This window comes from Anarrhichthys ocellatus, unplaced genomic scaffold (genome assembly GCF_004355925.1).
Source record: "Anarrhichthys ocellatus isolate YVR2014 unplaced genomic scaffold, GSC_Weel_1.0 scaffold160, whole genome shotgun sequence".
NCBI lineage: Eukaryota > Metazoa > Chordata > Actinopteri > Perciformes > Anarhichadidae > Anarrhichthys > Anarrhichthys ocellatus.
The window spans coordinates 201434-215115 of record NW_022280190.1 but is presented as its reverse complement, the minus strand read 5'-3'; the positions used below and the strand labels follow the sequence as shown (position 1 = coordinate 215115).

Genomic DNA, 13682 nt, shown 5'->3' with positions numbered 1-13682 from the left:
TCTACCTGTTCAGGTACTCTGTTCACTACCTGTTCAGGTACTCTGTATTCTACCTGTTCAGGTACTCTGTTCAGGTACTCTGTTCTCTACCTGTTCAGGTACTCTGTTCAGGTACTCTGTTCACTACCTGTTCAGGTACTCTGTACTCTACCTGTTCAGGTACTCTGTTCACTACCTGTTCAGGTACTCTGTTCTCTACCTGTTCAGGTACTCTGTTCACTACCTGTTCAGGTACTCTGTTCTCTACCTGTTCACTCTGTACAAAGAGCAATTCAGCACCAATGCAGACAATAACAAAATAAAAACACAATGAAATATAATTTAAAGCTATGATAACAGTAACAGTCTTAAAACAGCAGGAAATATTTTTTTGTAATAATTGTAAAAGCATAATTACTAAAGTTTAATTGTCTACAGCTTCAGTTTGGGTTCCAAATGTGAATATTTGCATTTTTAAATGTTACTTTTGACTCTTATAGTCACATGTTTCACTTTGATCAGATTATTGAATGATCCTCTATCGTCCACTGAGAGGCAGTAGTGAACCTGATCTCTGCAGTGAACACTGAACACTGTCCTCAGTCTGGAGACGTGGACCTGTTGAAAACAGTTCAAACTAAAATAATTAAAATACCCCAAAACATATTAATAATGTGTTTCTCACCAATTCACTTTTATTGGACTTTTTCTTCAGGCTTTTTTTCCCCACACAAAAAATCTCATGATTCTTTTCTTCTATTTCCTTTGTGTGTGTGTGCGTGTGTGTGTGTGCGTGTACGTGTGCGTGTGCGTGTGTGTGTTTGATGATGATGCCGCCTCCCGACGTCCAGGGGCTTGCTGAGGAGCCTTAGAAGTGCGCGTGCTGCACGAGACTGAACCGCTGGACGGAGACACGCAGAGAAAAGTCACGCGGAGAGGTGAGCTTCAATCTGTGTGCGTGTGTGTGTGTGTGTGTGTGTGTGTGTGTGTGTGTGTGTGTGTGTGTGTGCGTGCGTGTGTGTGTGTGTGTGTGTGTGTGTGTGTGTGTGTGTGTGTGTGTGTGTGTGTGTGTGTGTGTGTGTGTGTGACAACAGGAAACACACCGCGGATCCTCTCCTCCCGATCAGACCGAGAAGTCTTCAGAAGAAGCTCTGTGTGTCTCGGGAGAACTTTACTCTCTCTCCGCTCCGCTTGTTTCGTTTTCACGGGTCGGTTTTGTCGTTTATCAGCCCGGAGCTGGAGCTCTGTCCACGGGCTTGGTGCGGCGCCGCGGACCGGTCCACTAGAGCCGGCTGGAGGCTGGTGAAGACAGTCTGAACTTCTAGTGTCGCGGTGCCATGTGAGGAATAAAAGCACGTTACAGCAACACTCGGTAAGAAAGAAAGTCATGTTGTAGTGGAGGAAGTTTCTCCTCCGGGATGTTTCTGGGAGGACACTTCATCAGTATAAGTATTATTATTATGATGATTATCATTATTATTCATATTAATATTATGAAATGTCATCCCCTTACACCAGTAGTGTTTCAGTGTAGCGGTCATATCGACATTTAAAAGGAGTTTGAGGAGAATTCAACCATTCAGGGCTGGATTTAACATTTTTGGGGCTCTATGAGAACCCAGACACGGGTTCTCATAGAGCCCCTGTGCCTCCAGACATGTCTCCTGTATGTGCAGAGTTTTACATTATTTGAGTAACAGCAGTGACTTTAAGACAAAACAATGCAGAAACCTGTACAGTCTCAATAACATGGTACACATGTAATAGAATATAATTAAAAGTTACAATAACAGTAATAGTTGTGAAACAGCAGGGAATAAACTGTAGATGTAAAGTAGATTTTTAAGCAAAAATACCAAAGATTTAGAGGCTGCAGCTTCAGTTTTGGTCCTAAATGTGAATATTTGCATTTTAAAACGTGAAAGACACTTTTATTAATATTATTCTGTTGCTCTGAGCGCCTCTGTTGAGCTCTAAGCCCGTCAGACTGTGTGTGTGTGTATGTGAGATATTTAACATGTTAGTAACAGTGACGTTCCTTTATTTTGAAGTTGGTCTTTGAGCTGCTGAATATAAAATGTCTGAAATCTGACAGAATGAATTATGTTAAATGGAACAAATATGATGACAGAAGAAATGAAAGTCGTCAGGAGAGCAAGTCAGTTATGAGCAGCTCCTGTCTGAAGTTTACTTATGTACACATACAACTATCACTGGAGTCCTTTACATGTGAAGTCAAGTTAAATATGTGAAGATGCTCAGACTTCTAAAGCGGATACATCTGCATCTATCCTGCATGTACATCAGAGATCATCACAACGACTTCATATGTTTCACGTCTGTGCGTTAATATCTGAGTTCTGACGAACGCAGCATCTCATGAAGAAGCTGAATCCTGTAACGGTGACGTCATGCACGTATGCTGAGCATGTGGTGCGTGAGTCGCTCTCTGCTTAGAACCAAACCACAGACCTCAGATCAGCTTACTCAACTCACTTAGCTCGTACGTATTTGTTTCTTTAAGTTGGTGGAACACTTTGAACGTTGTTGACGCAGCGCTGCGTCCTCACGTCTCAGACGTCCAAACACGACTCGTATCTTTTTACAGCTTCATGCATCAGCTGTTAGCCGGGGGGGGGTTCTGTGTTTACGGTTGTATAATCTAGAAACTGCGGATGTGTTGGGACCACAGAAGAAGACGGATGGTTGGAGCTTCTCCTCTTAATGCACTTCATGCTCTTAAAAGCCTCCAGGAACAAAGTCTTCTCTGCTGAACACTCTGCTGGCTTTGCATTGGTTTTAAATCACATCGTTGCAACACGGTACGCTTTGTAGAACTTCTCCTCTTCTGGGTTCTGGGTTTAGTTTGCTTGAGACAATCCTAAAGATCGGTTTATATAAACACAAGTCCACTGATGTGAGACGTCGTCTTCTCGATAGCAGATCGCGTCACACAAGGCTGCTTGATGTTGAAGAACTGCCATATTTATTGCTATATTAAATAAAAAACAGGAATATTCATCGTAAGCCTTAAAAGCCACTCCCTCAAAGCGTTCACATCTTGAAGTCTAAGTGAGGTTTAAGTCCACGGCCTCAAAGGCTTTAAGGCTGGCTGGTTCCAGTCTTTATGCTAAGCTAAGTTAGCCAGCTGAAGGTGGTAGCTTTATAGTTCGCATACAGAGAGTAATAATAATAATTAATGTGAGCGCCAGGAAATAAATATTTTAATATTCTTTTCTTTTCAACAGCTTCATAATGTATCCGACCACTAAATGTGATTATATGTATTTTAGCTTTTGTTGTTTGCGATTCACTTATTTATTTATACCGTCACTGTCTGACTAAGTGCACTGTTTTTGTTTTCTACTCATCGTCCACTTTGCTGCTGTGGGACTAATAAAGTATAATCTCATAATATATAATCTCATAACTTTAGTTACAAATAAAAATAAATGTTTCTAAAATTGAGTTAATTTCCAGTCAAAAAAAAGACAAAACATCGGGCGTCCATCCAGCTCCTTTCTGTTAGGACCATGAAGGGGAGCTCCCCCCCCCACAGAGACATGCAGCGTCCTGCCAAGGACAGCAGGGCTCTGCCACACGGCCCCGTTATCTCTGTGTGCAGACTCTCATGCAGAACCTGGAGAGAAGTACCTGACGAGTCTGTGAGCACAGAGAGGGAGCAGCTGAGGACGGCTGCTTTCTCTTCGTATTGTTGTGTTTTGGGGGTAAAAAGTTCATTGTTTTCTTATTTCTGGAGCTTCACACTGAGTCTATAAATACTCGGGAGGTTTGTCGAGTTGAGTGGAGATTTGCTGTCATCCTGGAAAAGATCAAGCTTTAAAGTCTACAGACGTTTTCATTGTTTTATGTAATGATCTCGTTCCTCAAACGTCTCACGTCTCGTTCGGCCTAAAATCCCCCTTTTTTTCTGAGTGTGTTCTAAATTTAAACCTGCTGCAGTTTCTTGTTTCTTGTTTCTTGTTTCTTTCTTTTTTTCCTGAAGCGACGCATTAAATCACCGTCAGCGTGACTCAGACTTCAGATATTCGTGAGACGTTGTTCTCCGGCCTCAAAGTGTTTATCAAAGCAGCTCTATATTCACACTTTCTTTAATGTAGAAAAGCAGTCGATTGATCTGCTGCTTGTTTTCTGGATTAATCGATTTGTTCTCTCATCTTTTAAAATGTCAGAAGAAAAGTGAAGAATGCTCCAAAAAGTCTGAATCAATTTATAATCATTTTAAACATTTAAAAAGCTGGAAAAAGAGAATAATTTGACTTTTTGCTTCTTTTTTTACTTGACTGAGTCGATTGACGAACCAATTAACAGACTAATACATTTAAAACTGCAAAGAATGTCTTTATAGGATCAGTTTACTGTTTGTTCTGTTCTTTTCATGGCATGTGTTGATAATAAGAATGTAGATTATGTTTTGATGTCACTTACGTTAGTTCATCTTCCTTCGTTGTTCCCTCAGTTTAGTTTGAAGGTATCGACAGCAGAGTGCAGGAAACATTCTTTTAGTAGTTTATCCGTCAGAAATACAACAGAAGAAGAAGAGAAACTCTAAATATTACCTTCCCATTCAGCTAAACTACATTCTGAACTCCGTTTAGAGGGACTACTTGGTTATGTTGAGTAAAAGATCACGATTTGACTTAAAGTCTGTTTGGTGCGTAACTTTTAACGTCGACGTTGAATTATAGTCTCAGACGGGAGTCGAACCTGAGTCTCCTGAGTGAAAGTCCTGAGTTTGTTTTTAAACAAAACATCCTCAAGAACAAACATAATCTTTGATAAAATACATTTCCTTCTAAACGTAATTAACAATTCAGTTTTCGTTGTGAGGTGACGTCATTTTTAGGAGACCTGCTGTTTATTGAGACTCGTTGGCTACTTGTTGATAGCATTGTTAGCTTGTTTTGAATCCCGGAAGTACATTTATTTACATGTTTATTTATTTATTTCTATTTTAGAAATGATAGTACTATAGTACTCTTTTATGTACTATAGTTTACAGAAAGGCGATTACAGAATGTTGATGAATTAAATGGCTATTGCTGAACAAATATTTCCATAAATAGCTTAAAATACGAGGTTTGTTTTGTTTGATTCAAGAGGAAATCGATCTTTAAAGCAAAAAATATCCCAAAAATGTGAAGTTCCAGCCTCTCAGACGTGAGGATTCTGTTTTTCCTACTTTTACGTCAAAGTTAACTGAATATTTTTGGGTTTTTTTGGGCTTTTGGTCGAACAAAACAAGACTTTTATGACTCTGACTCCGTTAAAACAGACCAAATAATCTGTCATTTGTTGCTGCCTTTAGTTTTATATGATGAAAATCTTCATAACTTTAATAAGAGCTGCCGCCTCCTGGTCTTCGTCTTTCTCTTCGCAGGGAGCTGCCAAGAAAACCTGCCGTGTGTGTGTGTGTGTGTGTGTGTGTGTGTGTGTGTGTGTGTGTGTGAACATCCAGTTAACTCGGTGACCCGAGCTCTTAAGCTCCGCTTCAGAACACGGGTCACATGGCGCTCATACACACACAGGTCGGCCTTTAATCTGGTTCTTCTTCTGAGGAGCAGCAGATGTGTTGACTGCTAATAAGAGAACTTCCTCAGTGTTAAAAGGCTGAAGAGCTTTATTGTGACGGGTCAGGGTCAGAGGTAAAGGGTCAGTTATGTACCGTCGCTTCAACATGTAGATTCATGCACACATGATGTTTGAGCAGAATTCTGGCTCAGATTTGGACAGTTATGAAAAGTGAATGACTTCATTTGGAGATTAGAATGAGAAGCTGAGTAGATGAACTGTGATGGACGTCCACTGAAGGGAGGACCCCAATATGTCCAATTGGACCACAGACTGTAAATAAGAAGTGGACGTTCTCGTGGTGACGTCACTGCCGTGTGAAGCCTCGACTTCTGCATTTTGGCCGCCGCCATCTTGGTTTTATTTGCAACCAGAAGTGACAATAGAGGGTGGAGCAACCGAACCATAAGTTACTAAATGAACATCATGCTGTACTGAAGAAGACTTGAAACTAGAGATTGAGACCATAAACTCATGTTTACAATGTTTACTGAGGTAATAAATCAAGAGAGAAGTAGAGTCATTTTCTCATAGACTTCTATACAACCAGAGGAGTCGCCCCCTGGTGGACACTAGAGAGAATGCAGCTTTAACACATGATAGTCTAACAGTCTGTGGCTCCACCCACAGAGACGTTTTCTCTGTCGAGCGGTAAAAACAAAACTCCGGCCTTCAAATGTGGTTTTCTGAAAGAAAAAAAAACTCCAGATGTTTTTTTTTGTGACGGAGCCGAAATCATGACTCTTATTATTTGACTGGTGGTTTCACTTCCTCCCTCCTGAGAGTACAGTACCCCCCCACGTGTGTTTGACTGGGATTGATGCATTTAACATTAAAGTTTATGTTTTGTTTGTGTTTCTTTTTTAAAGGAGTTTTGGGATTGAAAAGTGTAAAAACTGTGAGGACTTGGAAGTCGAACAAAAGAACCAGAGAAGAAGAAGAAGACAACGTTTGTGAAGAAGAAGAAGAAGAAGAAGAAGAAGAAGAAGGACAAACAACAAATAAAAAGCCAAGATGGGGAGGAAAAAGATTCAGATAGCTCGGATTATGGACGAACGAAACCGACATGTAAGTAATCTGGTCTGTTGATCTCGTCTGAACACATTTATGCTCAAAGAAAAACAAAATCAGTGAAATGAACTATGAGACACTGAATTATTACATTTAGTACGAATTTTACCGAAATGGTAATTTGGCCCACGGCGGATTTCAAATCGCAGGCGGCTCAATATTTCTTAAGGTAAGTGTCCAAATCTAATTTAAAATGAAATACTGTGGAGCTGCAGAGACGTCCTGGTCTACACATCAATAAGAAAACATCACTTTATAATCAGTTTAATATCTTTTAATGAGAATGAGAATAATGATGTAGATAGTTTGATTTGTTCCTCACGTAGCTCATGAAGTTAGTCTTTAAGTTAAGATGCAGCCAGAGAGACTCAACCTTCTTTTCTTTTAACCTTTTAACTCTAATATCTTTATTTCCTGTAAAGACGTTTGAACAAAGTGTCCAAATGACATAAATCCATAAACACAAACACAACAGGACTCGCTGTACTTCCTCAAACTGGTGATGTCATGTGATCCTCACAAGAGGAGACGACGAACTGAGTAATGAACACACACGTCTTATCTGGGGGGGGGGGGGGTCCTCTCTTCCCTTTTTTACAGGAAAGGGAGGCACATATGCTTCCTCACCCCCCCCCCCCCCCGACCTCGTCACTGGACTGTATGACGCTGGACGTGTGTATATTTATGTGTAGTTTTGTCTTCAAAGGACTTTGTTTGTAGGTTTTACCTCATTTTTACTACATCTTTATAGCTCAGGTTATAATAATATTATTCTTTTGCAAGTTACTTGCAGACATATTGGAACAATATCACTAAAAATAGGTCCAACAAACCAACGAGCGATCACAGAATCAGTTTGGAATCAAACTTTTAAAGATAATTAAACTTCTTTAACAGAGAAAATCAAAAGTGAAAAGTAAGATTTACTTGTAAACATCCACCACGGACCGACTTCCTGCTTCAACTTTGACCTACAACTTATGAGCAATGAGCAATTATTATTACCAACAATCATGTTTCAGTTTGACCTTTCAAAATAAAGGAACCAACGCATAAATACAGCAGCAGCCCGTTGGCTTCCATTCTGTTCCAGTCAAGTATTGAAAATCAATTAGTGAGCTCTTGAAGCTTCCATGAGACGTGTAATCCATCACGCTGAACATCAAGTGTGCATTTACCTTCATTATTCATGTGCGGTGATGCAGTTTGAGTGCAGATTGATTTTTAAACTGTCTGCACTGCGTCGCTTCATGTTTGTACTGAAACAAACGAACGAATGGCTGGAAGAAAACAAAACACACCCGAGTTCACAGAAAGTAGTCCTGAGAGTCCACAGCCATGCCAGCAGCTCTGTAACACTGTATTTAGGCTAAGCTACATGCTAACATGCTGATGTTTAGCAAGTGTAATGTTCACTATTTTTACATCATAGTTCAGCAGGTTAGCATGCTAACATTAGCTACATACCAGTAAACACAAAGAACAGTATTGGAATAAACAATATGCTGATGATGGCGCTCTAAAAGTCAGAGAATATGAGTAATATGCATTACATGAGTATATGATATGAGGATATTAGTCAAAGTTATAACAGTTCATCCTGAGGGGAACATGAACATCTGTCCCACATTTCATGACAGTAAGTTCTATAACTGTCGAAGTAGACTCTTAAAAACCATAAATGTGGTCAGAGGAAAAGTCCAGAGGATCCCAGAAGTCAGTAGACTTCATCCTCTGGGTAACATAAACATCTGTCCCACATTTCATGGAAATACATTCAATAATTGTTTACATTTAAGTCAGTAGACTTTATCCTCTGGTGACCATGAATGTCAAAATTTCATGTCAATCCTGTAACAATCCATTCAATAGTTGTTGAGATATTTCCGTCGGAGCCGCACACGTCGACTTCATATTGGATATAACAGGAAAAGTCAGAGGATTACCAACTACAGTAGGGTTCATCCTCTGAGGAGCATGAATGTCAATCATCCAACAGTTGCTGCGTAATTTGGATGAAACATACTTTATAATTACATTATTAAACATACGATTTTAATGTTATGCTCCAGAATGTCCCTTTTGATCCGATCTAAATCCACAAATAAAATAAAATGTCTTGATTTCCTCCGTTCTTTGTCTCCAGGTGACGTTCACCAAGCGTAAGTTCGGCCTGATGAAGAAAGCCTACGAGCTGAGCGTGCTGTGCGACTGTGAGATCGCCCTCATCATCTTCAACAGCACCAACAAGCTGTTCCAGTACGCCAGCACCGACATGGACAAAGTACTGCTGAAGTACACCGAGTACAACGAGCCGCACGAGAGCCGGACCAACTCCGACATCGTGGACGTGAGTAACACACACACACACACGCACACGTACACGTACACACACACACACACATATACACACACACACACACACACACACACACTCACACACGCGTAATGTTTTTAAATGCAAAATGGCCAAAATATTCTGGTTCCAGCTTCTTAAATATGAACATTGCTGTTTTTCCATGTTGTTTTGTTGTTGTTGTTGTACTTTATAAATACTAGTCTACTAATTGATTTAATCAATCAACAGAATTATTCAGATTATTGATTTGTGGTTTAAGTCATTTTGCAAGCTAAAATTTCAAACATTCATCGGTTCCAGCTTCTCTGTTATGAGAATGTTCTTGTGACAATAAACTGAATATCTTTTGACTGTTGGACATTTGAAGATATAACATTGTTTATATGATGATATGGTAAAGTATAATGGAACTTTTTCACAATTTTGGGACATTTGTATGGACAAAACCATTCATTATTAATATAAAATGTAGATATTTTCTGGTTTTCTTCATGTTCTTTGAGTGTAAACTGAATATATTTCGGTTTGAGAGTGTTGGTTGGATACAATAAGACTTTAAAGACATCACGCGTTGTTTATGTAATGATTATAATGGACATTTTCTACTTTTTTCAACCTTTTTTTAAAGCCAAAACAGTTAAATATTAATGTTGAATGTAGATATTTGCTGGTTTTCTTCATGTAGTTTGATTATAGACTGAATATCTTTGGCTTTTAAACCAGACGTCAGCTTGGACTCTTTGAAATTGTGATTCTTTTTTAGACGTTTCATAAAGAAAGCAGCGATTAGCCGCAGAGCTGACTGTCTGTGTGTGACCCTGGTTCTGACTTATGTAACGTTAGAGGGACCCAGCGGCAGGTGAAGGTGTCTCTGGTCGCATGTAAACTCCACCTGTAAACGTCTGCTAAGCTCAGCGAGTCACGAGGTCGAGTTTAAGCCGTCAAAAGTCACCGAGCCGGCTGGCAGAAACGAGTTTAAACGTTAAAAATATGTTTCTGTATTTGAGATATTTTGTCTAATAATTAACAATCAACAACACAAACACACAAGCAGAGAATCTAACTTCGTTATGAAGAACATGGATGTGTTTCCGTGGCTCACCTGTGCACACGGACACACCTGAGTCGCCCCCCCCCCCCCCAGACTCTGATCCTCGGTAACCTCCAGTAATCCCGTTTAGCTCGTTACTTTAATCCGTCTTCATCTCTGCAGCTCATCCGCAGTGTGAACCGGCCGGCTTATTTACTGCTGCTCTCCAGCTGCTTTCTGTGTAATAATAATAATTACGGAGCCGACGGAGATTTCAAGATTAAAGTCGTAAATTTCCGAGAAAAATTAGAATATTCTCTGAGATTAAGGTGTTAAATTTTAAATAAAAAAATTCACAAATGTGCAAGAAAAAAAATTGTATATGCTCTGAAATTAAATATTTACAAGAAAATATTCACACATTTATACGAGGAAAAAAAACTCCGGAAAGGAGCTGCTACAGGAAGAGGACCTTGAGTTTCTGGTTTGTTCCGCGCTGTGTGTGTGTGTGTGTGTGTGTGCATGTGTGTGTGTGTTTTAGTGTGTGTGAGTGTACGTATCTTAGTGTGTGTGTGTGTGTGTGTGTGTGTGTGTGAGTGGATGTGTCTTAAAAAAAAAGTGAGTGTGTGTTTCTGTGTGTGTGTGTGTCTGTGTGTGTGAGTGTGTGTGTCTGTGTGTGTGTGTGAGTGTGTGTGAGAGTGATCACAGCGTGATTCATTCAGCTGGTGACATTTGAGACTCGGCCAACACTCTTAATCGGTCCTCTTCTCTGATTGGCTGACGGGGGATCCTCTGGAGTCATGTGTGACCTCTCACATGTCTCCACTCGACGCCGTGTCGAGGTCACTTTCGCTGCTCCGAAGGCGTGAGTCTAGATTTTAAAGGACGGACATGATGAAGCATGGAGCTTGTTAGCCTAGCTTAACATAAAGACTGAGAAAAACAGCTGGTTAGGTGCTGGTATGTGTTTGTTTAGCTTGAGACCGAGCCAGCTAGCTGTTTCCACCTGATCCCAGTATTTATGCTAAGCTAAATGCTAAATATAAGATACAGTAGAACTTTATTAATTGTGAAGGAAATTCTTGCGCCAGAGTTTCATGAAAGATTACAATAAAAATATAAACGTAGAATTTGCCGATTAATTTCTTAAAATGTCAGAAAATAGTAAAAAAATCACACTTTCCTGAAAACTAAGCAGATGTTTTATACAACAAAGAACTATAAAGAGATTCAGGTTATCATCACATCTAAACAAAGGAAACATCTTTTACACATAATTCATTCTTAAGCGTCTTATGATGAATATTCATTATACGTCTCATATTTGTTTTTTTTTATTACCTTCTGATTCTTTTCTTCGTTGTTTTGTCTCAACAACAATAAAACAGTTTCCATGACGTCGTTGAGTGACTCATGAATAACATTCTGAAACGTTCCATCTGATCAGCTGTTTGTTGTTTTAGAGAAATGACAGAAAAGACAACAAACAGAGGTTTACTTTGAGGTACTTATACTCGTACTTATACTCGTACTTGTACTTGAGTATTTTCTGCTGACGGCTTTAGTTTCTTTACAGATTCATATTTTTGTGCTCAAAGAGTTTTTAAAAGCTGATGTTTAGTTATGAATTAAAGTCCAGCGGAGACGACAGTAAATAAAGACGAGAAGAGAAAGAAGAGTTTGTTTCTGCCGACAGGAATCCAGAGAAGAGAGGCGCCTTTGTTTTGCTCATCTTTTCTTTTTTTGTTTCCCCTCATGTGGCGAGTTGGCATGTGTCGTGTGTGTGTGTGTGTGTGTGTGTTAGATAACCATCAGTGTATTGTACGGTGTTGGTTCAGCCTGGGAACCTTTCTGCTATTTATAAAACTGAGGAGTTCTGCATTCCTCACTTTTACTCCGTTAACCTTATTTTGCTTTGGCCTATTCTGTGGTGTGTGTGTGTGTGTGTGTGTGTGTGTGTGTGCGCGTGTGTGTGTGTGTGTGTGTGTGTGTGCGTGCGCGCGTGTGTGTGTGTGTGTGTGTGTGTGTGTGTGCTTCATTTAAAAAATCTGTTTCTAATCTGATACAACACACACACACACTGACGCTCACATGTGCTCTCATAGTCGGTCAGTTCCTTTGTGTTGGCTGAGATCCTCACAGCTAAATGACTGGAAACCGGTAGTGGTCTAAAAATAACCCGGTACACAGCTAAGAATAGCCATGACGGGTGTGTGTGTGTGTGTGTGTGTGAGAGACTGTGGTTTGACTGTGTGTGTGTGTGTGTGTGTGTGTGTGTGTGTGTGTGTGTGTGTGGAGGAAAACAAGGAGAAGCAGCTTCTCATTGGTCTTATTTCACCACAGCCTCCTTCATCACCAGTCTGACCCGCTCAGTGTGTTCAGTGTGTGCCTCACCACAGAGGAGGAGATGTATCTTCATCATATCTCATTTAAAAAGAGAAGTTTAACCCTCAAACCTCATGCAGCTTCTCTCTCTGTGGTTTTGATTTTCACTCCAAAATAAAAGTCCTGCTCCTCTCTGGAAACAGAACCATGATGAGTAGAAGTAGAGAGAACTAGAACACGTCTTTAGTGCAGAACAGCAACGGGACGTATATCAACAGCTGCTTTGAGTGGGAGTCTGCACAGAGGAGCATCATCTCCTTTGTGGTGTGACACACACACACACACACACACACACACACACACACATCACATCTTCTAATGTGGAGGAAGAGGAGGAGGAGGAGACCACCCACGGAGAAAGAGACCAGTTTCAGGAAGTGAAACTTAAAAAGTAAATAACTAAATCTATGGAAAAGAAAAGCAGAGAGGGTGGAGGTGTAGATGGAGGGCTGATATTATGGCCTCCTCCTCAGCTGTCTCCCCCCCCCCCCGTCTGCCACCTGCCACCCCGACACACATTCCAGTGGTTCAGAGTAACTTAAGAATATGTACTCAAGTACTTCTCCTTCAGTAGTTTGGAAGTATTTAAGAGGAAACTTCCAGACTGCAGCGCTGCAGCGTGGACGCTCTGCGGCGCTGCTCCAGCACAGTTTCCTTTGAACTCGAGTATTTCATGAGGTTTGTGGCTGACCAGCGGAGGACAACATGTCGCTGAGCTGTTTCATGATTACTATTTAAATATGATTATCTTTAAAGTGTGTAGACGAGTTCTACCTCGTGTTGAGACCATCAGAGTATCAGACGTGTTTAAAACACGACTGCAGCTGAATACATATTTTAGGGTTTATCATTTTGATTATTAAACTTTTATCATGTTTTTATTTTCTTACATGTGACCTTCTTCTTGTTTCTGATGGCTTATTGTCTCATTTACTGCCGATTCTTTATTTAATGTGAAAAGCGGTTTAGCCAACAAATAAAGTTTTGTTTAAAGAGAGAATACTGGACATCAGGTCACACACGTGACTCGTCATGTTGATCAGTAAATAAAGTTCAACGTATGGACTCGACCATCAGTCAATGTTTAAAACAGAGAACTTGTTTAAAGGAATTATTGAAATAGTTATTTTCTTTCCTCGGCTACATTTAAGTTACAGACACCGGCTGTTCTTCTTATTTTATTGAAAAAGGAAGGAGTGTGTGTTTAGTAGTGAGTACAGTGTGTGTGTGTGTGTGTGTGTGTGTGTGTGTGTGTGTGTGTGTGTG

General features: G+C 40.2%; 1 protein-coding gene across 5 annotated transcripts in view; it reads left to right on the top strand.

The window, feature by feature from the left end:
• The window catches only part of LOC116400292 (myocyte-specific enhancer factor 2C-like), a 19947-nt gene that overhangs the window by 1368 nt on the left and 4897 nt on the right, over positions 1-13682 (top strand). For 4 of the 5 annotated variants that reach the window (XM_031878070.1, XM_031878069.1, XM_031878068.1 and 1 more), the window contains exons 2-4: positions 831-917; positions 6441-6639; positions 8789-8992. In XM_031878070.1, coding sequence (XP_031733930.1) covers positions 6586-6639; positions 8789-8992 — 258 coding nt within the window. In that variant the 5' untranslated portion in view covers positions 831-917; positions 6441-6585. Of the gene's footprint in view, positions 1-830; positions 918-1042; positions 1352-6440; positions 6640-8788; positions 8993-13682 lie in introns of those variants that run through there. The other variant, XM_031878067.1, reaches the window with a different exon arrangement.